Source organism: Neovison vison, chromosome 7 (assembly GCF_020171115.1).
Source record: "Neovison vison isolate M4711 chromosome 7, ASM_NN_V1, whole genome shotgun sequence".
Lineage (NCBI taxonomy): Eukaryota > Metazoa > Chordata > Mammalia > Carnivora > Mustelidae > Neogale > Neogale vison.
Window position 1 is genome coordinate 59,631,451 of NC_058097.1, and position 20,815 is coordinate 59,652,265.

Sequence of the window (20,815 nt, forward strand, 5' to 3'; positions counted from 1 at the left end):
CACAGAAATAAGGGTTTTTAACAATGATGTCAGTGGTGGTAGTGGTGTACAAGGGTTATGAGAATATGTGCTCTCAACAACAGGCAGCACACAATAAGGGTAAGATTTCTTGGCAAAACCTTTTAACTGAGAAGAAGCAGAGTTTACCAAATCCCTCATCTCTGGCATCATAGAGAGGTGTGTCTGGGCCAGGTCCAGCTAGAATACAATGAAAAAATGCTGCAGCAAAGGGACCCAGAGATTCTTCCCTGACCTGGCATACACATTTGTGGGGAAGGTAAAATCTTTTGGGCGGTAGGCAATAGTGGGGTTATCTGTGTTGAGAAATAGCCTTACTGGAAAAGGTGTGTGGGAGCAGAGGTGGGGGAGGTGGTCTTATCTGAGCCACTGGTATGGGCCAAAGATACTGTGCTTCTCCATTGAGCTAACTCGGTTGTAGGGGAATGGCCTTTGACCAAACATGGGGAATGACATGGGAATAGGCAATAACCTTCTATAGCTTTCTGAGTGTCTTTCCTTAATGATGCTAAGTAACATGCTCTTTTAGATTCCTTAGGGATGCTGAGCTGTCCCTGGTCTGAAAAAAATTAACTTTTTTATTCTTGGAAAGTGTTCTACCTCAAATGTCTGTTTTGAGGGGTCATAAATAGGGTAAATCTAGAACATAAGAGTGTCTCCTGTTCATAAAATAGCAACTCTATTGACTGTGAGCTCCTCAATTGAAGTGCTTAGTAGACTTGTATCAAAAAAATAACCAAATTTACAGGAATTGTAGGGGGCTGAGCTGCTATTCAGTCTTGCCCACGTGATGCTACTATCTGTGTTCTAAAACATGGGTTGTCAAACTGCCCCCCTCCAGCCAAGTCCAGCCTGATGTCTGGTTTTGTAAATAAAGTTTTAATTGGAACACACACACATACAAAAATAACCAACATTATAATATATAACTGTTTAACTCAAACTTCTTCCTACCTTGTGGTTATAATTTACATCTATGGTTTTTTTTACTTTTGTGAGGGTAGACAAGTCAAGGAAAACAGAAAATTCTGGGGAGAAACTTTCCTTCTACAATCTTGTTTCCTGGAAACAAGAAACTGCCCTTGGGAAAATAACATTTTTTTCCTTGACCCTTATTTTGTGCTCCGTGGTTTGAGATAAATGAACTCAATGCTATAGACCAGGGGTCCAGCAAATTTATTCTGTATAGGGTTAGAGAGTAAATATTTGGAGCTTTGTTGGTACTTGGTCTCTGTTTTAACAACTCACCCCAGCTGTTGTCCTTCAAGGGCAGCCATGAGTGATACATAAATAAATGCATGTGACTCTGTTTCAATAAAACTTTATTTATAAGACAAGGAAGTTGGCTGGATTTGGCTGACATGCTATAGTTTGCTGTCCTCTGCTGTAGATTCTAAACACTCTTCTGTCATCCTTCAAAAATCACTTTGAGTTTAAATTTCCATTTCCTCTCTTGCTACACCAACCTGTGTTGAGGTCTCCTCTCTGAGCTCTTGTAGGGCAAATAAAATGCCACACTGTTTATTACACTTTGATGCTAAGTTTGAAAGCACAGATGTAGATTATCATTGCTCTAAAATTATCATGGTCGGGGCGCCTGGATGGCTCAGTGGGTTAAGCCGCTACCTTCAGCTCAGGTCATGATCTCAGGGTCCTGGGATCGAGTCCCGCATTGGGCTCTCTGCTCAGCAGGGAGCCTACTTCCCTCTCTCTCTCTCTCTCTGCCTGCCTCTCTGTCTACTTGTGATCTCTGTCTGTCATATAAACAAATAAAATCTTTAAAAATAAATAAATAAAATTATCATGGTCACTGGCACATGATTAATGCTCCACAACTATTAAATAGATAAGCTTGAGATTTTCTAGTATCTGCTTCAGTATCTAAGTATTCCACAAACAATTACTGAATGTGCACTGTCAGGGACGCTTCTAGGTGGTTGGGATACATCAGTGAATAAAACAGGTATCTGTGTCCTAATGGATTTTGCACTGGCTTTGGGGAAAATGTGGGAAAAAAAAGAAGCAAGGACATAAGTAAACTATAGGTTGTGTTAGACCAGGGGCTAGCAAACTATCTGACCCTCTGCCTGTTTTTGTAAGTAAAGTTTTACTGGCACACAACCATTCATTTACATGTTGTCTGTGAATACTTTTACATTACCATGGCAAATTTCCGTTATTGTGGCAGTGAGTGTGTGGTCCATAAAGCCTAAAGTATTTATCATCTGGCTCTTTACAGGAAAAAATTGCTGACTCTTGCGTCAGACAGTAAAAATTGCTGTTTCTGTTTTTAAAGTAGAATAAAAGATAAAGAGAAAAAAATAAAGTAGATTGGGATATGTGGTCAGGATTGCTGATGATTGGTTGTGACCATCTTAGACAAAATCAGTCAATGTAACCCTCAGTGACAAGCCAAAATTTTTTCAAAGACTTGGAGAAAGTAAGAGACTGAATCATACAGATTAATACTGGGGTGTTTTCAAGCAGAATGAATAACCAGTGATATATGGACCATATCTCCTTTTTAAAAAAATTTTTTTTATTTTCAGCATAACCGTATTCCTTGTTTTTGCACCACACCCAGTGCTCCATGAAATCCATGCCCTAATACTCACCACCTGGTTCCCCCAACCTCCCACCCCCCCCCCGCCCCTTCAAAACACTCAGATTGTTTTTCAGAGTTCATAGTCTCTCATGGTTCACCTCCCCTTCCAATTTCCCGCAACTCCCTTCTCCTAACTCCCCTTGTCCTCCATGTTATTTCTTATGCTCCACAAATAAGTGAAACCATACGATACTTGACTCTCTCTTCTTTTTTTTAATCATTTATTTATGTTTTTTTCCAATTTATTTATTTTCAGAAAAACTTTATTCATTATTTTTTCACCACACCCAATGCTCCATGCAAGCCGTGCCCTCTATAATACCCACCACCTGGTACCCCAACCTCCCACCCCCCCGCCACTTCAAACCCCTCAGATTGTTTTTCAGAGTCCATAGTCTCTCATGGCTCTCTCTTCTTGACTGATTTCACTTAGCATAATCTCTTCCAGTCCCATCCATGTTGCTACAAAACTTGGGTATTCATCCTTTCTGATGGAGGCATAATACTCCATAATGTATATGGACCACATCTTCCTTATCCATTCATCTGTTGAAGGGCATCTTGGTTCTTTCCACAGTTTGGTGACCGTGGCCATTGCTGCTGTAAACATTGGGGTACAGATGGCCCTTCTTTTCACTACAGCTGTCTTTGGGGTAAATACCCAGTAGTGCAATTGCAGGGTCATAGGGAAGCTCTATTTTTTATTTCTTGAGGACCATTCATCCGTTGAAGGGCTTCTTTCCACAGTTTGGCAACTGTGGCCATTGCTGTTCATAATGTTCATAACATTGGGCCCTTCTTTTCACCACATCTGTGTCTTTGGGGTAAATACCCAGTAGTGCAATTGCAGGATCAAAGGGTAGCTCTCTTTTTAATTTCTTTTTTTTTAAGATTTTAAAAAATTATTTATTCATTTGACAACAGAGATCACAAGTAGGCAGAGAGGCAGGCAGAGAGAGAGAGAGAGAGGAGAAGAGAATCAGGCTCCCTGCTGAGCAGAGAGCCAGACGCAGGGCTCAATCCCAGGACCCTGGGACCATGACCGGAGCCAAAGGCAGAGGCTTTAACCCACTGAGCCACCCAGGTGCCCCTATTTTTAATTTCTTAAGAAACCTCCATACTGGGGTGCCTGGGTGGCTCAGTGGGTTAAGCCTCTGCCTTTGGCTCAGGTCATGATCTCAGGGTCCTGGGATTGAGCCCCACATCGGGCTCTTGATTCAGGGAGAAGCCTGCTTCCCTCTCTCTCTGCCTGCTGCTCTGCCTACTTGTGATCTCTCTCTCTGTCAAATAAATTAAAAAAAGGAACCTCCATACTGTTTTCCAAAGTAGCTCCACCAACTTGCATTCCCAACAGTGTAAGAGTGTTCCCCTTTCTCCACATCCTCCCCAACACTTGTTTCTTCTCTTGTTAATTTTGGCCATTCTAACTGGTGTGAGGTTGTATCTCAGTCTGTTTTTTTTTAATTTTTTTAATTTTTAATTTTTCAGCTAACAGTATTCATTGTTTTTGCAACACACCCTCCATGCAATCCATGCCCTCTCTAATACCCACCACCTGGTTCCCCCAACCTCCCACCCCCTCCCCCTTCAAAACCCTCAGATTGTTTTTCAGAATCCATAGTCTCTAATGGTTCACTGGTCCCTTCCAATTTCCCTCAACTCCCTTCTCCTCAGTGTGGTTTTGATTTGAATTTCCCTGATGGCTAATGATGAACATTTTTTCATGTGTCTGTTAGACACTTGTATGTCTTCTTTGGAGAAGAGTCTGTTCATGCCTTCTGCCCATTTTTTTTCCAATTTATTTATTTTCAGAAAAACAGTATTCATTATTTTTTCACCACACCCAGTGCTCCATGCAAGATGTGCCCTCTATAATACCCACCACCTGGTACCCCAACCTCCCACCCCCCCCCCCGCCACTTCAAACCCCTCAGACTGTTTTTCAGAGTCCATAGTCTCTCATGGTTCACCTCCCCTTCCAATTTACCCAAATTCCCTACTCCTCTCTAACGCCCCTTGTCCATTTTTTGACATGATTATCTGTTTTTTGGGTGTTGAGTTTGAGGAGTTCTTTATAGATAGATCTTGGATATCAGCCCTTTGTCTGTAGTATCATTTGCAAATATCTCCTCCCATTCTGTGGGCTGCCTCTTTTTTAAAAATTTTTTATTTCTTTTCAGCATAACAGTATTCATTATTTTTGCACCACACCCAGTGCTCCATGCAATCCATGCCCTCTCTAATACCCACCACCTGGTTCCCCCAACTTCCCACCCCCCACCCCTTCAAAACCCTCAGATTGTTTTTCAGAGGCCATAGTCTCTCGTGGTTCACCTCCCCTTCCAATTTCCCTCAACTCCCTTCTCCTCTCCATCTCCCCTTGTCCTCCATGCTATTTGTTATGCTCCACAAATAAGTGAAACCATATGATAATTGACTCTGCTTGACTTATTTCACTCAACATAATCTCTTCCAGTGCCATCCATGTTGCAGGAGATATGAACAGACACTTCTCCAATGAAGACATACAAATGGCTATCAGACACATGAAAAAATGTTCATCATTACTAGCCATCAGGGAGATTCAAATTAAAACCACATTGAGATACCACCTTATACCAGTTAGAATGGCCAAAATTAGCGAGACAGGAAACAACACGTGTTGGAGAGGATGTGGTCAAAGGGGAACCCTCTTCCACTGTTGGTGGGAATGCAAGTTGGTGCAGCCACTTTGGAAAACAGTGTGGAGATCCCTCAAGAAATTAAAAAGAGAGAGAGCTTCCCTATGACCCTGCCTCTTTGTTTTGTTGACTGTTTCCTTTGCTGTGCAGAATATTTTGATCTTGATGAAGTCCCAAGAGGTCATTTTTGCTTTTGTTTCCCTTGCCTTTGGTGACGTGTCTTGAAAGAAATTGCTGTGGCCAATGTCAATGAAGTTACTGCCTATATTCTTCTCTAGGATTTTGATGGATTCCTGCCTCACATTGAGGTCTTTCATCCATTTCAAGTTTATCTTTGTGTATGGTGTCAGAGAATGGTTGAGTTTCATTCTTCTATGCATAGCTGTCTAATCTACACAATGGAATATTATGCCTCCATCAGAAAGGATGAATACCCAACTTTTGCATCAACATGAATGGGACTGGAGGAGATTATGCTGAATGAAATAAGCCAATCAGAGAGAGTCAATTATCATATGGTTTCACTTACTTGTGGAGTATAAGGAATAACATGGAGGACATTAGGAGAAGTGAATTGGAGGAAATCGGAGGGGGAGATGAAGCATGAGAGACTGTGGACTCTGAGAAACAAACCAAGGGTTTTGGAGAAAAAGGGGTTGGGGGGTTGGGTGAGCCTGGTGTTGGGTATTAAGGAGGGCACAGATTACATGGAGCACTGGGTGTGGTGAATAAACAATGATTCTTGGAACACTGAAAAAATTAAATTTTTTAGTGTTTTTTTAAAATTTATTTTTAATTTATTTTTGGCATAACAGTATTCATTATTTTTGCACCACACCCAGTGCTCCATGCAATCCGTGCCCTCTATAATACCCACCACCTGGTACCCCAACCTCCCACCCCCCGCCCCTTCAAAACCCTCAGATTGTTTTTCAGAGTCCATAGTCTCTCATGGTTCACCTCCCCTTTCAATTTCCCCCAACTCCCTTCTCCTCTCTAACCCCCATGTCCTCCATGCTATTTGTTATGCTCCACAAATAAGTGAAACCATATGATAATTGACACTCTCTGCTTGACTTATTTCACTCAGCATAATCTCTTCTAGTCCCGTCCATGTTGTTACAAAAGTTGGGTATTCATCCTTTCTGATGGAGGCATCATACTCCATAGCGTATATGGACCACATCCTCCTTATCCATTCGTCCGTTGAAGGGCATCTTGGTTCTTTCCATAGTTTGGCGACCATGGCCATTGCTGCTATAAACATTGGGGTACAAATGGCCCTTCTTTTCACTACATCTGTATCTTTGGGGTAAATACCCAGGAGTGCAATTGCAGGGTCATAGGGAAATTCTATTTTTAATTTCTTGAGGAATCTCCACACTGTTCTCCAAAGAGGCTGCACCAACTTGCATCCCACCAACAGTGGAAGAGGGTTCCCTTTTCTCCACATCCCCTCCAACACATGTTGTTTCCTGTCTTGCTAATTTTGGCCATTCTAACTGGTGTAAGGTGATATCTCAATGTGGTTTTAATTTGAATCTCCCTGAGGGCTAGTGATGATGAACATTTTTTTCATGTGTCTGATAGCCATTTGTATGTCTTCATTGGAGAAGTCCCTGTTCCTATCTTCTGCCCATTTTTTGATATGTTTGTCTGTTTTGTGTGTGTTGAGTTTGAGGAGTTCATTATAGATCCTGGATATCAACCTTTTGTTTGTACTTTCATTTGCAAATATCTTCTCCCATTCCGTGGGTTGCCTCTTTGTTTTGTTGACGGTTTCCTTTGCTGTGCAGAAGCTTTTGATTTTGACGAAGTCCCAAAAGTTCATTTTTACTTTTGTTTCGTCTTTGGAGACATATCTTGAAAGAAGTTGCTGTGGCTGATATCGAAGAGGTTACTGCCTATGTTCTCCTCTAGGATTCTGATGGATTCCTGTCTCACATTGAGGTCTTTTATCCATTTTGAGTTTATCTTTGTGTACGGTGTAAGAGAATGGTCAAGTTTCATTCTTCTACATATAGCTGCCCAGTTTTCCCAGCACCATTTATTGAAGAGACCGTCTTTTTTCCACTGTATACTTTTTCCTGCTTTGTCAAAGATTATTTGACCATAGAGTTGAGGATCCATATCTGGGCTCTCTACTCTGTTCCACTGGTCTATGTGTCTGTTTTTATGCCAGTACCATGCTGTCTTGGTGATCACAGCTTTGTAGTAAAGCTTGAAATCAGGTAGCGTAATGCCCCCCGTTTTATTTTTGTTTTTCAACATTTCCTTAGTGATTTGGGGTCTCTTCTGGTTCCATACAAATTTTTGGATTATTTGCTCCAGCTCTTTGAAGAATACCGGTGGAATTTTTATCGGAATGGCATTAAAAGTATAGATTGCTCTAGGCAGTATAGACATTTTAACAATGTTTATTCTTCCAATCCAAGAGCATGGAATGGTCTTCCATCTTTTTGTGTCTTCAATTTCTTTCATGAGTATTCTGTAGTTCCCCAAGTACAGATCCTTTACCTCTTTGGTTAGGTTTATTCCCAGGTATCTTATGGTTCTTGGTGCTATAGTAAATGGAATCGATTCTCTAATTTCTCTTTCTGTATTTTCATTGTTAGTGTATAAGAAAGCCACTGATTTCTGTACATTGACTTTGTATCCTGCCACGTTGCTGAATTGCTGTATGAGTTCTAGTAATACCTATTCTCCTGAAGCTGTTTCAAAAAATTGAAGCAGAAGGAAAACTTCCAGACTATTTCTATGAAGCCAGCATTACCCTGCTCCCCAAACCAGGCAAAGACCCTACCAAAAAGGAGAATTTCAGGCCAATATCACTGATGAATATGGATGCTAAGATTCTCAACAAGATCCTAGCAAACAGGATCCAACAGCACATCAAAAAGATTATCCACCATGACCAGGTGGGATTCATCCCTGGGCTACAAGGATGGTTCAACATTCGCAAATCAATCAATGTGATAGAACAAATTAATATGAAAAGAGAGAAGAACCACATGGTCCTCTCAATCGATGCAAAAAAAGCATTTGACAAAATCCAGCATTCGTTCCTGATAAAAACGCTTCAAAGTATAGGGATAGAGGGAACATTCCTGAACTTCATAAAATCTATCTATGAAAGACCCACAGCAAATATCATCCTCAATGAGAAAAAGCTTGCAGCCTTCCCGTTGAGATTGGAACACGACAAGGATGCCCACTCTCACCACTCTTGTTCAACATAGTATTAGAAGTCCTAGCAACAGCAATCAGACAACAAAGAGAAATAAATGTATCCAAATTGGCAATGAAGAAGTCAAACTCTCTCTCTTTGCAGATGACATGATTCTTTATATGGAAAACCCAAAAGACTCCACCCCCAAACTAAAAAAATTAAATTAAAAAAAAGGGAGGGGCACCTGGGTGGCTCAGTGGGTTAAGCCTCTGCCTTCGGCTCAGGTCATGATCCCAGGGTCCTGGGATCGAGTCCCGCATTGGGCTCTCTGCTGAGCGGAGAGCCTACTTTCTTCTCTCTCTCTCTCTGCCTGCCTCTCTGCCTACTTGTGATCTCTGTCTGTCAAATAAATAAATAAAATATTTTTTTTAAAAAAAGGATAACCAGTGTAGATGTGGTAACCTGGGAATCGGCTCTTTTGCTAAAGGTACAGTAAGATGGCCAATGTGGTGGGACAGTGAGTAGAACTGCAGTAGCAGATGATGTGGGAGAGGTGAAACAAGGTGGCTGATCACATGAGAACATCTGGGCAGTTGGTAAGGACTTTATTTTGAGTGAGAGAAAGAACCATAAGGTAGAATTCTTTCTTATGAAAACAGTATAATGGCTCTTCTCAGGGATGTTGGGACCTAAGTACTGGAAAAATGAACCAGAAGAATTTGCCTAAAATAATTCTTCATAGTCAAGTTCAGTATCACAAAAACATGGAATAGAAATCTGCATCCAGTTATGGGTGTCTTTGGACAAAAATGCTTGTAAATGTTCTTGCCTCAGTTTTCCTGTTTGTAAAGCCAGGATGATAAGAGCACTGTGACACCTGTGTGAGTTAATATGCACTAAGGGCTCTGAATGACATCTGGTATGTTATCACTGTCAACATTACTCCCAAAGCGAGTTCCTTCCTCATGGACACGAGGACACAGGTCCAAAAATGCCACTTCATGGAATAAAACCTTTGAGACAGGTGATTAAGATTGTAGCTCCTATTTCTTTTCAGGATGTCTGGTTGTTGTTACCAGTGATGTCTCTCAAGATACTGCATTAGCTCTGACTGATAATCCAAACCTGAGGAGCCTGGAGCTGGGGAGGAATAATATAGGGGATGTGGGAACAGAGCTGTGTGCAGTACTTTGAAATGTGCCAGCTGCGAGCTAGAGAGCACTGGGTAGGTACCTGGTGAGGAGAGCTCCCTGTCTGGAGTTCAGGAAAGCTGAAGAAGCGATAAGTATACAAGAAAGCAGGTAGGAGAGTGCAAGCCCTCAGACATAATGGTGTGGTATCCAAAATGCTGCTCTGTTGGTTGGCAGATTCATTTGTCGAGAACTTGTGAGGAAGTAGTTTGCTAAGTACCGTATGCTCTGTCCTGTGTCCCCAGGGATTGGGTCCTACCTCTCTGTGCTTCTCTGTTACAGGCTAGAAGGGTGTAAACCCAGCATCTGCTGTGGGTTTCTTGACTTGGTTCTTGGCAGCAAAGAAACTTTGAAAAATCTCTGCTTGGAAATCAGTTGGGTGATGAAGGAACTGTGCAGGTTTTTGAGAGTGTGAAGCCCCAGACTGTACACTTCAGACAGCTGGGTCAGCTGGATGCCATTTTTCTTGGTGCCGAGGACAATTCTGTGTTGAGAGGGTCTAGGACCAATGAAATGATGATAAATCCTTTTACTGCTTAAAATCTCTAAAAAGGGGGCACCTGGGTGGCTCAGTGGTTAAAGCCTCTGCCTTCGGCTCAGGTCATGATCCCAGGGTCCTGGGATCAAGCCTCACATTGGGGTCTCAGCTCAGCAGGAAGCCTGCCCCTCCTCTCTCTCTCTCTGCCTGCCTCTCTGCCTACTTGTGATCTGTCTGTCAAATAAATAAAAATCTTTAAAAAAAAAAATCTCGGGCGCCTGGGTGGCTCAGTGGGTTAAGCCACTGCCTTCGGCTCAGGTCATGATCTCAGGGTCCTGGGATCGAGTCCCACATCAGGCTCTCTGCTCAACAGGGGGCCTGCTTCCTCCTCTCTCTCTCTGCCTGCCTCTCTGCCTACTTGTGATCACTCTCTGTCAAATAAATAAATAAATAAATAAATAATCTTTAAAAAATAAAAAATAAATTAAATTAAAAATCTCTAAAAAGTAAGAATCAGCAGGGTGATTCTTATCAGCAGAGGACCTAGTCAGTGCTAAGTAAAAACTGACCATTGGTATTATCATACCTGACACAGACTAAGAGATAATTTCATTCTCATATTTAGGTATTTTCTTTCTTCCTATGTGGGCATGTCTTTCATTACTAGCAGAGGAGCAAAGGTCAGTTCACAGACTGTCATCATGAAGCTTCAAATCCTGGGCCTCTGAATTTATTCTCGAAAAGCAAAGATTCTCTTCCTTTCTGTATTAGGTAATGGTTGGCGTGTGACAAACTTCCATAAACACGGGGTTCCAACAGCACACGTTTATTAACTCTGTTTATATGGGCCAGAAGTCCAGCCACAAATTATCTGGTCGTCTTTGGGGTCTCCCACAAGGGAGCAGTCTACACGTCATCCGTGGCTTGGGGTCGTATCTGAAGGCTCAACTGGGGAAGAATCTGCTTTGAAGGCCGCATGGTTGTTGGCAAAGTTCAGTTCCTGTTGGGCTGTGTTGGACTGAGGATTTTAGTAGCCAGAGGGCCCTTGGCTGGAAGGGACCCTAATTCCTTGCCATGTGGGCCTCTCACAGATGGCAGCTCCCTTCATCAAATTCTGCAAGGCAATAGGATTTGTTAGCAAGGTGGAAGTCACAGTCTGGTGCAAACTCAAGACAGTGGCATCTCATCATTTCACCTAGGAGTAAACCACAGGTGCCGCTTACACTCAAGGGTGTGACTGTCACAGGTAAAGGTCCTTGAAAGCATCTTAGGAGCTGCCAACCACAATTCCATTCACATTTTTTTCCAATATTGAGAAACATAACAATGTTTAGCATTCCCTTTCTACCTGCCTTGTTTTCTTTTTGTTTGTTTTTGTTGGCTCAAGATTATTTTTCCCAGATTTATGGAGATATAATTTATATATAACATTGTACAAGTTTAAGGTATACAGTGTAATGACTACACATGTGCATGTATCTAGTGACATGATTGTCGCAGTAAGCTAACACATCCAACATCTCACATATTTACAGTTGGGGTACATGTGTGCTGAGAACTTTCAGATGTCAAGTACACAACACAGTATTGCTAACTCTAGTCCTCTGCGGTACATTGTACTCCCCAGAACTTATCTTATGGAAGTCTATACTCTTTGACCATCTTCATCCATCTCTCCACCTACCACCCCCACAACCACCGAGCTGCTCTGCTCCTGTGAGTCCTGCTTTTCTAGATTTGACATATAAGTGAGATGATACTGTATTTGCCTTCCTCTATCTGATTTATCTCCTTTAGCATAATGAGCTCAAAGTCTATCTACATTATCACCAAGGGGAGATGGTCTTTTTTATGGCTGAGTCATAGTTTGGTGAGAGAAAGAGAGAGATCTACCATGTCCTCTTCATCCATTCATTCCCCTGATGGAGATTTAGGGTGTCCGTCTGACTTGGCTAATGTAAATAATGCTGCAACAAACATGGGAATACGGGTATCTGAGCTGCCTTTTTTTTAAGATTATTTATTTATTTATTTATCAGAGAGAGAGAGAGGGAACACAAGTAGGGGGAGTGGGAAAGGGAGAAGCAGGCTTCCTGCCCAGCAGGGAGCCTGATGTGGGGCTTGATCCCAGGACCCTGGGATCATGACCTGAGCCAAAGGCAGACAATTAACCAACTGATCCACCAAGATGCTCCAATATCTGAGATTCTAATTTCATTTCCTCCAGGCATATACCCAGAAGTAGAATTACTAGATCATATGATAACTGTATATTCAATCTATTGAGAAACCTCCATGCAGTTTTCCATATGGCTATACCATATTACATTTCCACCAACAATGTGCAAATTTTCCTTCTCTCCACATCCTCCCCAGCACTTGTCCTTTTTGTGTCTGATGACAGACATTCTGAAGGTGTGAGGTGACTCCTCCCTATGGTTTTGATCTGCATTACCCTGATGATGAGTGATGTTGAGCACCTTTTCATGTAGTTGTTGGACATTTGAGTGTCTTCTTTGGAAAAATGTCTATTCAGGTCCTTGGCCCATTTTAAAATTGGATTCTCTTTCTCTTGCTGCCAAATTGTATGATAACTTTATATATTTTGGGGTTTAACCCCTTTCCAAGTATTCTTTCCCATTCTGTATGGTTTTATCTTTTTTTAAGATTTTATTTATTTATTTGACAGAGAGATCACAAGTAGGCATAGAGGCAGGCAGAGAGAGAGAGGAAGAAGCAGGCTCCCTGCTGAGCAGAGTGCCCGATGCGGGACTTGATCCCAGGACCCTGAGATCATGACCTGAGCCAAAGGCAGCGGCTTAACCCACTGAGCCACCCAGGTGCCCGGTTTTATCTTTTTTAATATGGAATGCTTCATGAATTTTCATGTCATCCTTGCACAGAGGCCATGCTAATCTTCTCTGTATCATTCCAATTTTAGTATATGTGCTGCTGAAGTGAGCATCCCATTCTGTATGTTGCCTTTTCATTTTGTTAATGGTTTCCTTTGTTTGCAGAAGCTTTTTAGTTTGATGAATTCTCACTTGTTTTGCTTTTGTTGATTGTGCTTTTAGTGTTACATCCATGAAATTCTTGCCAAGGTACATGTCAAAAAGTTTTTCCCTATGTTTTCTTGTGTGTCTTTTAAATTCTATTTTATTTTCTCAGTGTTCCAAGATTCATTGTTTATGCACTACACTCAGTGCTCCATGCAATCCATGCCCTCGTTAATACCTACCACCAGGTTTTCTTTGAGGAGTTTTATGAGACTATAATGAACAACTGCCTTATTTTCTAAATAATAATTAGGTTACTGAACATTCAGCTAGAGACCAAATACAACCATCCTGGATTTTTATCCACTGATCGAGTACAGAGATGGTAATTCATTTCCTATTTGCCCTCCATTTTCTTAACTATAAAATGATTTATTCAGAACTCTTACAGTTTAAATTAAAAACTTCCTGTGCTTGGAAACCCACGATCTTCTCCAAATGATACTTTCCCATAAATACGGATATCAAGTGAGACTTTAAGATACAAAAAAAGACCCACTCAAACACTGCAGACTTTCCCATCTACCTTTGTGCTCTCTATTTTTCCCTAATGCTTTTCTCATCTTAATATATGCCATATAATTCTTCTATTGTCTCTCTCCACTAGAATATAAACCCCATGACAGCAGAGATTTTTCCCCCTTCTAAATTGTATCCTAACGCCTATGTACTCAATAAAAGTAAGGTGAAGATACTTGTCTTTCTGAGGTATTTCACTAGCACAGTACCCTCTAGGTTCATCCATCTTGTCCAAATGGTCCGATCTCATCCTTTTTTATGGCTGAATAACATCCATTACATTCGTTTTTATTTTTATATTTGTATTTATATATCTTTGTGTGTGTTTTTCTGTATGTGTATATATGTTTTTGTGTGTATTTTTATGTGTATGTTTTGTGTGTATGTGTATATTTGTATTTATATACTTATATATATATATATATATTCCACATCTTTATCCACTCATCTATCAGCAGACCTCGGGTTGCTTCCATATCTTGGCCATTTTAAATAATGCTGCAATAAACATAGGGATGCATATGTCTTTTTGTATGGGAGTTTCTGTTTCCCCTGAGTAAATATCCAGTAGTGGAATTACTGGATCATATGACATTTCTATTTGTAATTTTTTGAGGAAACTCTATACTGATTTTCACAGTAGCTGTACCAATTTACATTTGCACCCACAGTAAACAAGTGTTCCTTTTTCTCCACATCCTTGCCAACACTTGTTATTGGTCTTTTTGAGTCTAGCCATTCTGATGGGTGTAAGGTGATACCTCATTGCCAATTCAATATGCTTTTCCCTGATGATGAGTGATGCTGAACACCTTTTCATGGACCTGTTGGGCATTTGTATGTCATTTTTTTAAAAAATTTTATTTATTTATTTGACAGTGAGAGATCACAAGCAGGCCGAGAGGCAGGCAGAGAGAGAGGAAAGGAAGCAGGCTCCCTGCCGAGCAGGGAGCCCGATGCGGGACTCGATCCCAGGACCCTGAGATCATGACCTGAGCCGAAGGCAGCGGCTTAACCCACTGAGCCACCCAGGCGCCCCTGTATGTCATTTTTTGGGAAATGTCTTTTCAGATCCTTTTCCCATTTTGAAATCAGTTTATTTGGGGGTTTCGTTTTGTTGTTTTGCTACTGAGTTGTGGAGGTCTTTTTTAATTTAATTTTTTCAGTGTTCCAAGATTCATTGTTTATGCACCACACCCAGTGCTCCATGCAATCCGTGCCCTCCTTAGTACCCACCACCAGGCTCACCAAACCCCCCACTCCCTTCCCTCCATAACCCTCAGTTTGCTTCTGAGTCCACAGTCTTTCATGGTTCATCTCCCCCTCCGATTTCCCCCAATTCACTTCTCCTCTGCTTCTCCCAATGTACTCTGTGTTATTCCTTATGCTCCACAAATAAGCGAAACCATACGATAATTGACTCTCTCTGCTTGACTTATTTCACTCAGCATAATCTCCTCCAGTCATGTCCGTGTTGATACAAAAATTCTTTGTATCTATTTTGTATATTAACCCTTTATCAAATGCATGGTTTGCAAATATCATCTTCCATTCTGTAGGTTGCTTTTTCACGCTGTTGATCATTTCCTTGGCTGTGCAAAAGCTTTTTTAGCTTGGTGCACTTCCAGTGTCTATTTTTCCTTTTGTAGCTGTGCTTTTGGTGTCATAACAAAGAAATCATTGCCAAGACCGGTGTCCAGGAGCTTTTATCCCCTGGTTTTTTTCCTAGTAGTTCTCCAGTTTCAGGTCTTACATTTAAGTCTTTTATCCATTTTGAGTTGATTCTTATAGGTGGTATGGGCTAAGAGTCCAATTTCATTTTTCCATTTTCCCATCACCATTTAATGAGTAGGCAACCCTTTCTCTGCTGTGCATTCTTGGCATTCTCGTGGAAAATCAGTTGACCATAAGTGTGTGGCTTCATTTTCTGGGCTCTGTGTTCTGTTCTATTCATCTTAGGGCTCTTTTAATGTCTGTATCATACTGTTGTAACTGTAGTACCTTTGTAATATGTTTTGATATGAAGGGTGATGACTCCAGCTTTGTTCTTTATTGATAGCTTGGGCTATTCTGAGTCTGTTATGGTTCAACACATATTTTAGGATTTTTTTTCTGCTTCTGTAAAGAATGCCATTGAGTGTTTTTGTGGTTGGTTTGTTTTTACAGTTTACATGGATCTTTGATCACATTGGGTAGTATGGAAATTAATGATGTTCTTCCAATCAATGAACATAAAATGTCTTTCCATTTACCTTCTTCAGTGTTTTGTAACTGTCAGTGTACAAATCATTCATTTCCTGATTAGGTTTATTCCTAAGTATTCTTTTTTCTCAATAGGGTGAAAGGGGTTGTTGTGCTAATTTTCTTTTGGGAGAGTTCTCTTTGTTGGGAAGTTTCAGTTACTGATTCAATCTCTTTATTGGTGGCTTGACTCTTCAAACTTTCTATTTCTTTCTTGAGTCAGTCTTGGTAGGTTATGTTTTAGGAATTTATCCATTTCTCCTAGGTTATCCAATTTGTCGGCATTTAATCACAAAAGTCTCTTAGGATCCTTTCTATATCTGAGGCATCTGTTGCAATGTGTCCTTTTTCATTTCTTTTTTTTTTTAATTTTATTTGAGAGAGCACAAGCAGGAAGAGCTGCAGAGGGAGAGTTAGAAGCAGGCTCCCCACTGAACAGGGAGCCTGACATGGGGCTCTGGGATCATGGCCTGAGCTAAAGACAGATGCTTAATCAACTGAGCCACCCAGGTGCTCTTTTCTTTTCATTTTCTTTTCTTTTTCATTTCTGATTTTGAGTCTTCTTTCATTTTCTTAGTTGAAGGATTTGCTATTTCAGCTTAAAAAAAAAACCACAATTCTCAGTTTTTTGGTCTTTTTATATTATTTGCTCCTCTCTATCTTATTTTTGCTCTGATTTTAATTTTCCTTCCTTCTATTAATGTTGAGCTTGTTCTACTCTTTCTAGTTTCTTGAAATGTAAAGTTAATTTTATAATTCTCTTTTAATGTGTGCATTTATCACTATAAACTTCTTCATGCTTTTTTTTTGTTATATTCAATTAGCCACTATATAACACATCATTAGTTTTTGATGTAGTGTTCAATGGTTCATTAGTTACAGATAACACCCAGTGCTCATCACAAAATGTGCCCTCCTTAATACCCATCACCTTGTTACCCCCTCCCCTCTGAAACCCTCAATTTGTTTCCCAGGGTCCATAGTCTCTCATGGTGCATCTCCCTCTCTGATTTCTCCCCATTTGGCGTTCTCTCCCTTTCCCTATAGTCCTCTGTGCTATTGCTTATGTTCTACATATGAATGAAACAATAAAATTGTCCTTCTCCACTGGACTTATTTCACTCAGCATAATCCACTCCAGTTCCATTCACATTGATGCAAATGGTGGGTATCCATCCTTCCTGATGGCTGAGTAATATTCCATTGAATATAAGGACCACACCTTCTTTATCCATTCATCTGTTGAAGGGCATCTCAGCTTCTTCCACAGTTTGGGTATTGTGGACATTGCTGCTATTGGGGTGCATGTGCCCCTTCTTTTCACTACATCTGTATCTTTTAATATTTTAAGTAATCTCTCTACTCAACATGGGGCTCAAATTCACAACCCCAAGATCAAAGCTGCACACTCCACTGAGCCAACCAGGTGCCCTTCTTAGTGCTTCTTTTCTTTTCTTTTTTATTTAATTTCTTTTCAGTGTAACAGGATTCATTGTTTATGCACCACACACAGTGCTCCATGCAATCCATGCCCTCCATAACACCCACCACCAGGCTACCCCAACCTCCCATCTCCTGCCCCTTCAAAACCCTCAGATTGTTTTTCAGAGTCCATAGTCTCTCATGGTTCATCTCCCACTCTGATTTCCCTCAACTCCCTTCTCCTCTCCATCTCCCCATGTCCTCTGTGTTATTTCTTAGTGCTATTTTTGCTGCACCCCATAAATTTTTCACTTATTTGTGGAGCATAACAAAAAGCATGGAGGACAAGGGGCATTAGAGAGGAGTAGGGAATTTGGGTAAATTGGAAGGGGAGGTGAACCATGAGAGACTATGGACTCTGAAAAACAGTCTGAGGGGTTTGAAGTGGCGGGGGGGTGGGAGGTTGGGGTACCAGGTGGTGGGTATTATAGAGGGCACAGCTTGCATGGAGCACTGGGTGTGGTGAAAAAATAATGAATACTGTTTTTCTGAAAATAAATAAATTGGAAAAAAAATTTATTTATTTTTTTAAATTTCTTTTCAGTGTTCTGGAATTCATTGTTTATGCACCACACCCAGTGCTCCATGTAGTCTGTGCCCTCCTTAATACCTACCACCAAACTCAGCCAACCTCCCACCCCCTGCCCCTCCAAAACCCTCAGATTGTTTTTCAGAGTCCATAGTCTCTCATGGTTTACCTCCCCCTCCAATTACCCCCAACTCCCTTCTCCTCTCCATCTCCCAATGTCCCCCATGTTATTCCTTATGCTCCACAAATAAGCGAAACAATATGATAATTGACTCTCTCTGCTTGAATTATTTCACTCAGCATAATCTCCTCCAGTCTGTTGATACAAAAGTTGGGTATTCATCCTTTCTGATGGAGGCATCATACTCCATAGTGTATATGAACCACATCTTCCTTATCCCTTCATCTGTTGAAGGGCATCTTGGTTCTTTCCACAGTCTGGCAACTGTGGCCATTGCTGCTATGAACATTGGGGTACAGATGGCCCTTTTTAAAAAAAGATTTTATTTATTTATTTGACAGAAATCACAAGTAGACAGAGAGAGGGGGGTAGGCAGCCTTCCTGCTGAGCAGAAAGCCCGATGAGGGGCTCCATCCCAGGACCCTGAGATCATGACCTGAGCTGAAGGCAGAGGTGTTAACCCACTGAGCCACCCAGGCACCCCCAGATGGCCCTGCTTTTCACTACATCTGTATCTTTGGGGTAAATACCCAGTAGTGCAATTGCAGGGTCATAGGGAAGCTCAATTTTTAATTTAAGGAATCTCCACACTGTTCTCCAAAGTGGCTGCACAAACTTGCATTCCCACCAACAGTGGAAGAGGGTTCCCCTTTCTCCACATCCTCTCCAACACATGTTGTTTCCTGTCTTGTTGATTTTGGCCATTCTAACTGGTGTAAGGTGGTATCTCAATGTGGTTTTAATTTGAATCTCCCTGATGGCTAGTGATGATGAACATTTTCTCATGTGTTTTTTAGCCATTTGTATGTCTTCTTTGGAGAAGTGTCTGTTTATGTCTTCTGACCATTTTTTGACGTGATTGTTTTGTGTGTGTTGAGTTTGAGGAGTTCTTCATAGATCTTGGATATCAGCCCTTTGTACTGTCATTTGCGAATATCTTCTCCCATTCCATGGGTTGCCCCTTTGTTTTGTTGATTGTTTCCTTTGCCGTGCAGAAACTTTTGATCTTGATGAAGTCCCCAAAATTCATTTGTTTTTGTTTCCTTTGCCTTTGGAGACATAGCTTGAAAGAAGTTGCTATTGCCTATGTTCTCTTCTAGGATTCTGATGATTTCCTGACTCATGTTGAGGTCTTTTATCCATTTTGAGTTTATCTTTGTGTATGGTGTCAGAGAATGGTCGAGTTTCATTCTTCTACACATAGCTGTCCAATTTTCCCAGCATAATTTACTAAAGAGACTGTCTTTTTTCCACTGTATATTTTTTCCTACTTTGTCAAAGATTAGTTGAGCATAGAGTTGAGGGCCCATATCTGGGCTCTCTGCTTTGTTCCTCGGTCTATATGTCTGGTTTTATGCCAGTACCATGCTGTCTTGGTGATCACAGGTTTGTAATAAAGCTGGAAGTCAGGCAACATGATTCCCCCAGTTTTGTTTCTCTTTTTCAACATTTCTATGCTCATGGATCAGAAGAATAAACATTTTTAAAATATCTATACTGCCTAGAGCAATCTATACATTCAATGCCATCCTGATCAAAATTCCACCAGCATTCTTCAAAGAGCAGGAGGAAACAATTCTAAAATTTGTATGGAATCAGAAGAGACCTTGAATTGTTAAAAATATTATTTACCTTTGATTTATAAAAATTTCCTTAAGCCCATAAGAAAAAAGGTGAAAACCCCAAATATTTTCAAAGGAGAGAATGACCTTCATTAATTTACACAATGGCAACTGGTAACTACAGTAATCAGATGAATCAGAATTAAGACACTACAGTATTCTCACAATTTTTCAAAAATTTCATTTATTTTCAGAGAGAGAGAACATGAGCAGCGGGGAATGGGAGGGAGAAGCAGACTCCCCGCTGAGCAGGGAGCTCAATGTGGGCTCCATCTTAGGACCCTGGCATCACGACCTGAGCAGGAGGCAGATGCTTGACGGAGCCCCCCGGGTGCCCGTCACACTCACTGCTGCTGTGTCTTTCAGGTGCCGTTGCTTAAGCATCTGGTGCTGAAGACCAAGGACACGCGTCCGTATCTGGATACGGGTGTTGTGTACATTAACGAAGGGCAGCACGTCACCCATGGAATGCTCTGGAAGGCGAGTAAGTGTCTCTCCTGTTACGAGCATCCTGCCGTCAGAGACAGGGCCCATGTCATTTATTCTTCTGAGTTCAGCTCCAAAGTGAAGGGATGGGTCGAACAGGGGAAGGGGGGCAGTTTGAGCCATGTAGAGGACACGCAGTCTGAGCTCAGAGAGCAACTGGGTGGGAGTGGGGGCCAAGAGGGGGCGAGGACAGTACGTGAATCTGACAAACACTATGTCTGCGTCGACGGAGACTGGGAAAGGAGCAGACGCAGAGAAAAATGGATTTTGGTTTTACATAGTGACAGTGGGACTCACTCATGGAAAATTCTAAGGGTTCAAATTTTATATTTTAAGATCAACATAGAGTACATCATTCATTTCAGATGTAAAGTTCAATGAGTCATCAGCTGGGTGTAACACCCAATGCCCATCACATCACCAGTGACCCCCTCTCTGCTCCCCTCCCCTTCCCCAGCCCTCAGTTTGCTTCCCAGAGGCCAGAGTCTCTTGTGATCGTCTCCCTCTCCGATTTCTTCCCATTCAGTTTCCCTCCCTCCCCCTGAGGTCCTCTGCTCT

At 41.4% G+C, this 20,815-nt stretch overlaps 1 protein-coding gene and 1 non-coding gene across 2 annotated transcripts in view; one reads left to right on the top strand and one right to left on the bottom strand.

Annotated features, from left to right (window-relative positions):
• LOC122913406 (NACHT, LRR and PYD domains-containing protein 13-like) overlaps positions 1 to 20,815 on the top strand; it is a 51,640-nt gene that overhangs the window by 24,225 nt on the left and 6,600 nt on the right. The window contains exon 8 of the mRNA XM_044260150.1: positions 20,138 to 20,255. Within this exon, the coding sequence (XP_044116085.1) occupies positions 20,138 to 20,255 (118 nt within the window). The remainder of the gene's footprint in view (positions 1 to 20,137; positions 20,256 to 20,815) is intronic.
• LOC122914781 lies at positions 13,000 to 13,106 on the bottom strand. Its single transcript, XR_006385860.1, has one exon. It is a non-coding gene; the product is annotated as a U6 spliceosomal RNA (small nuclear RNA).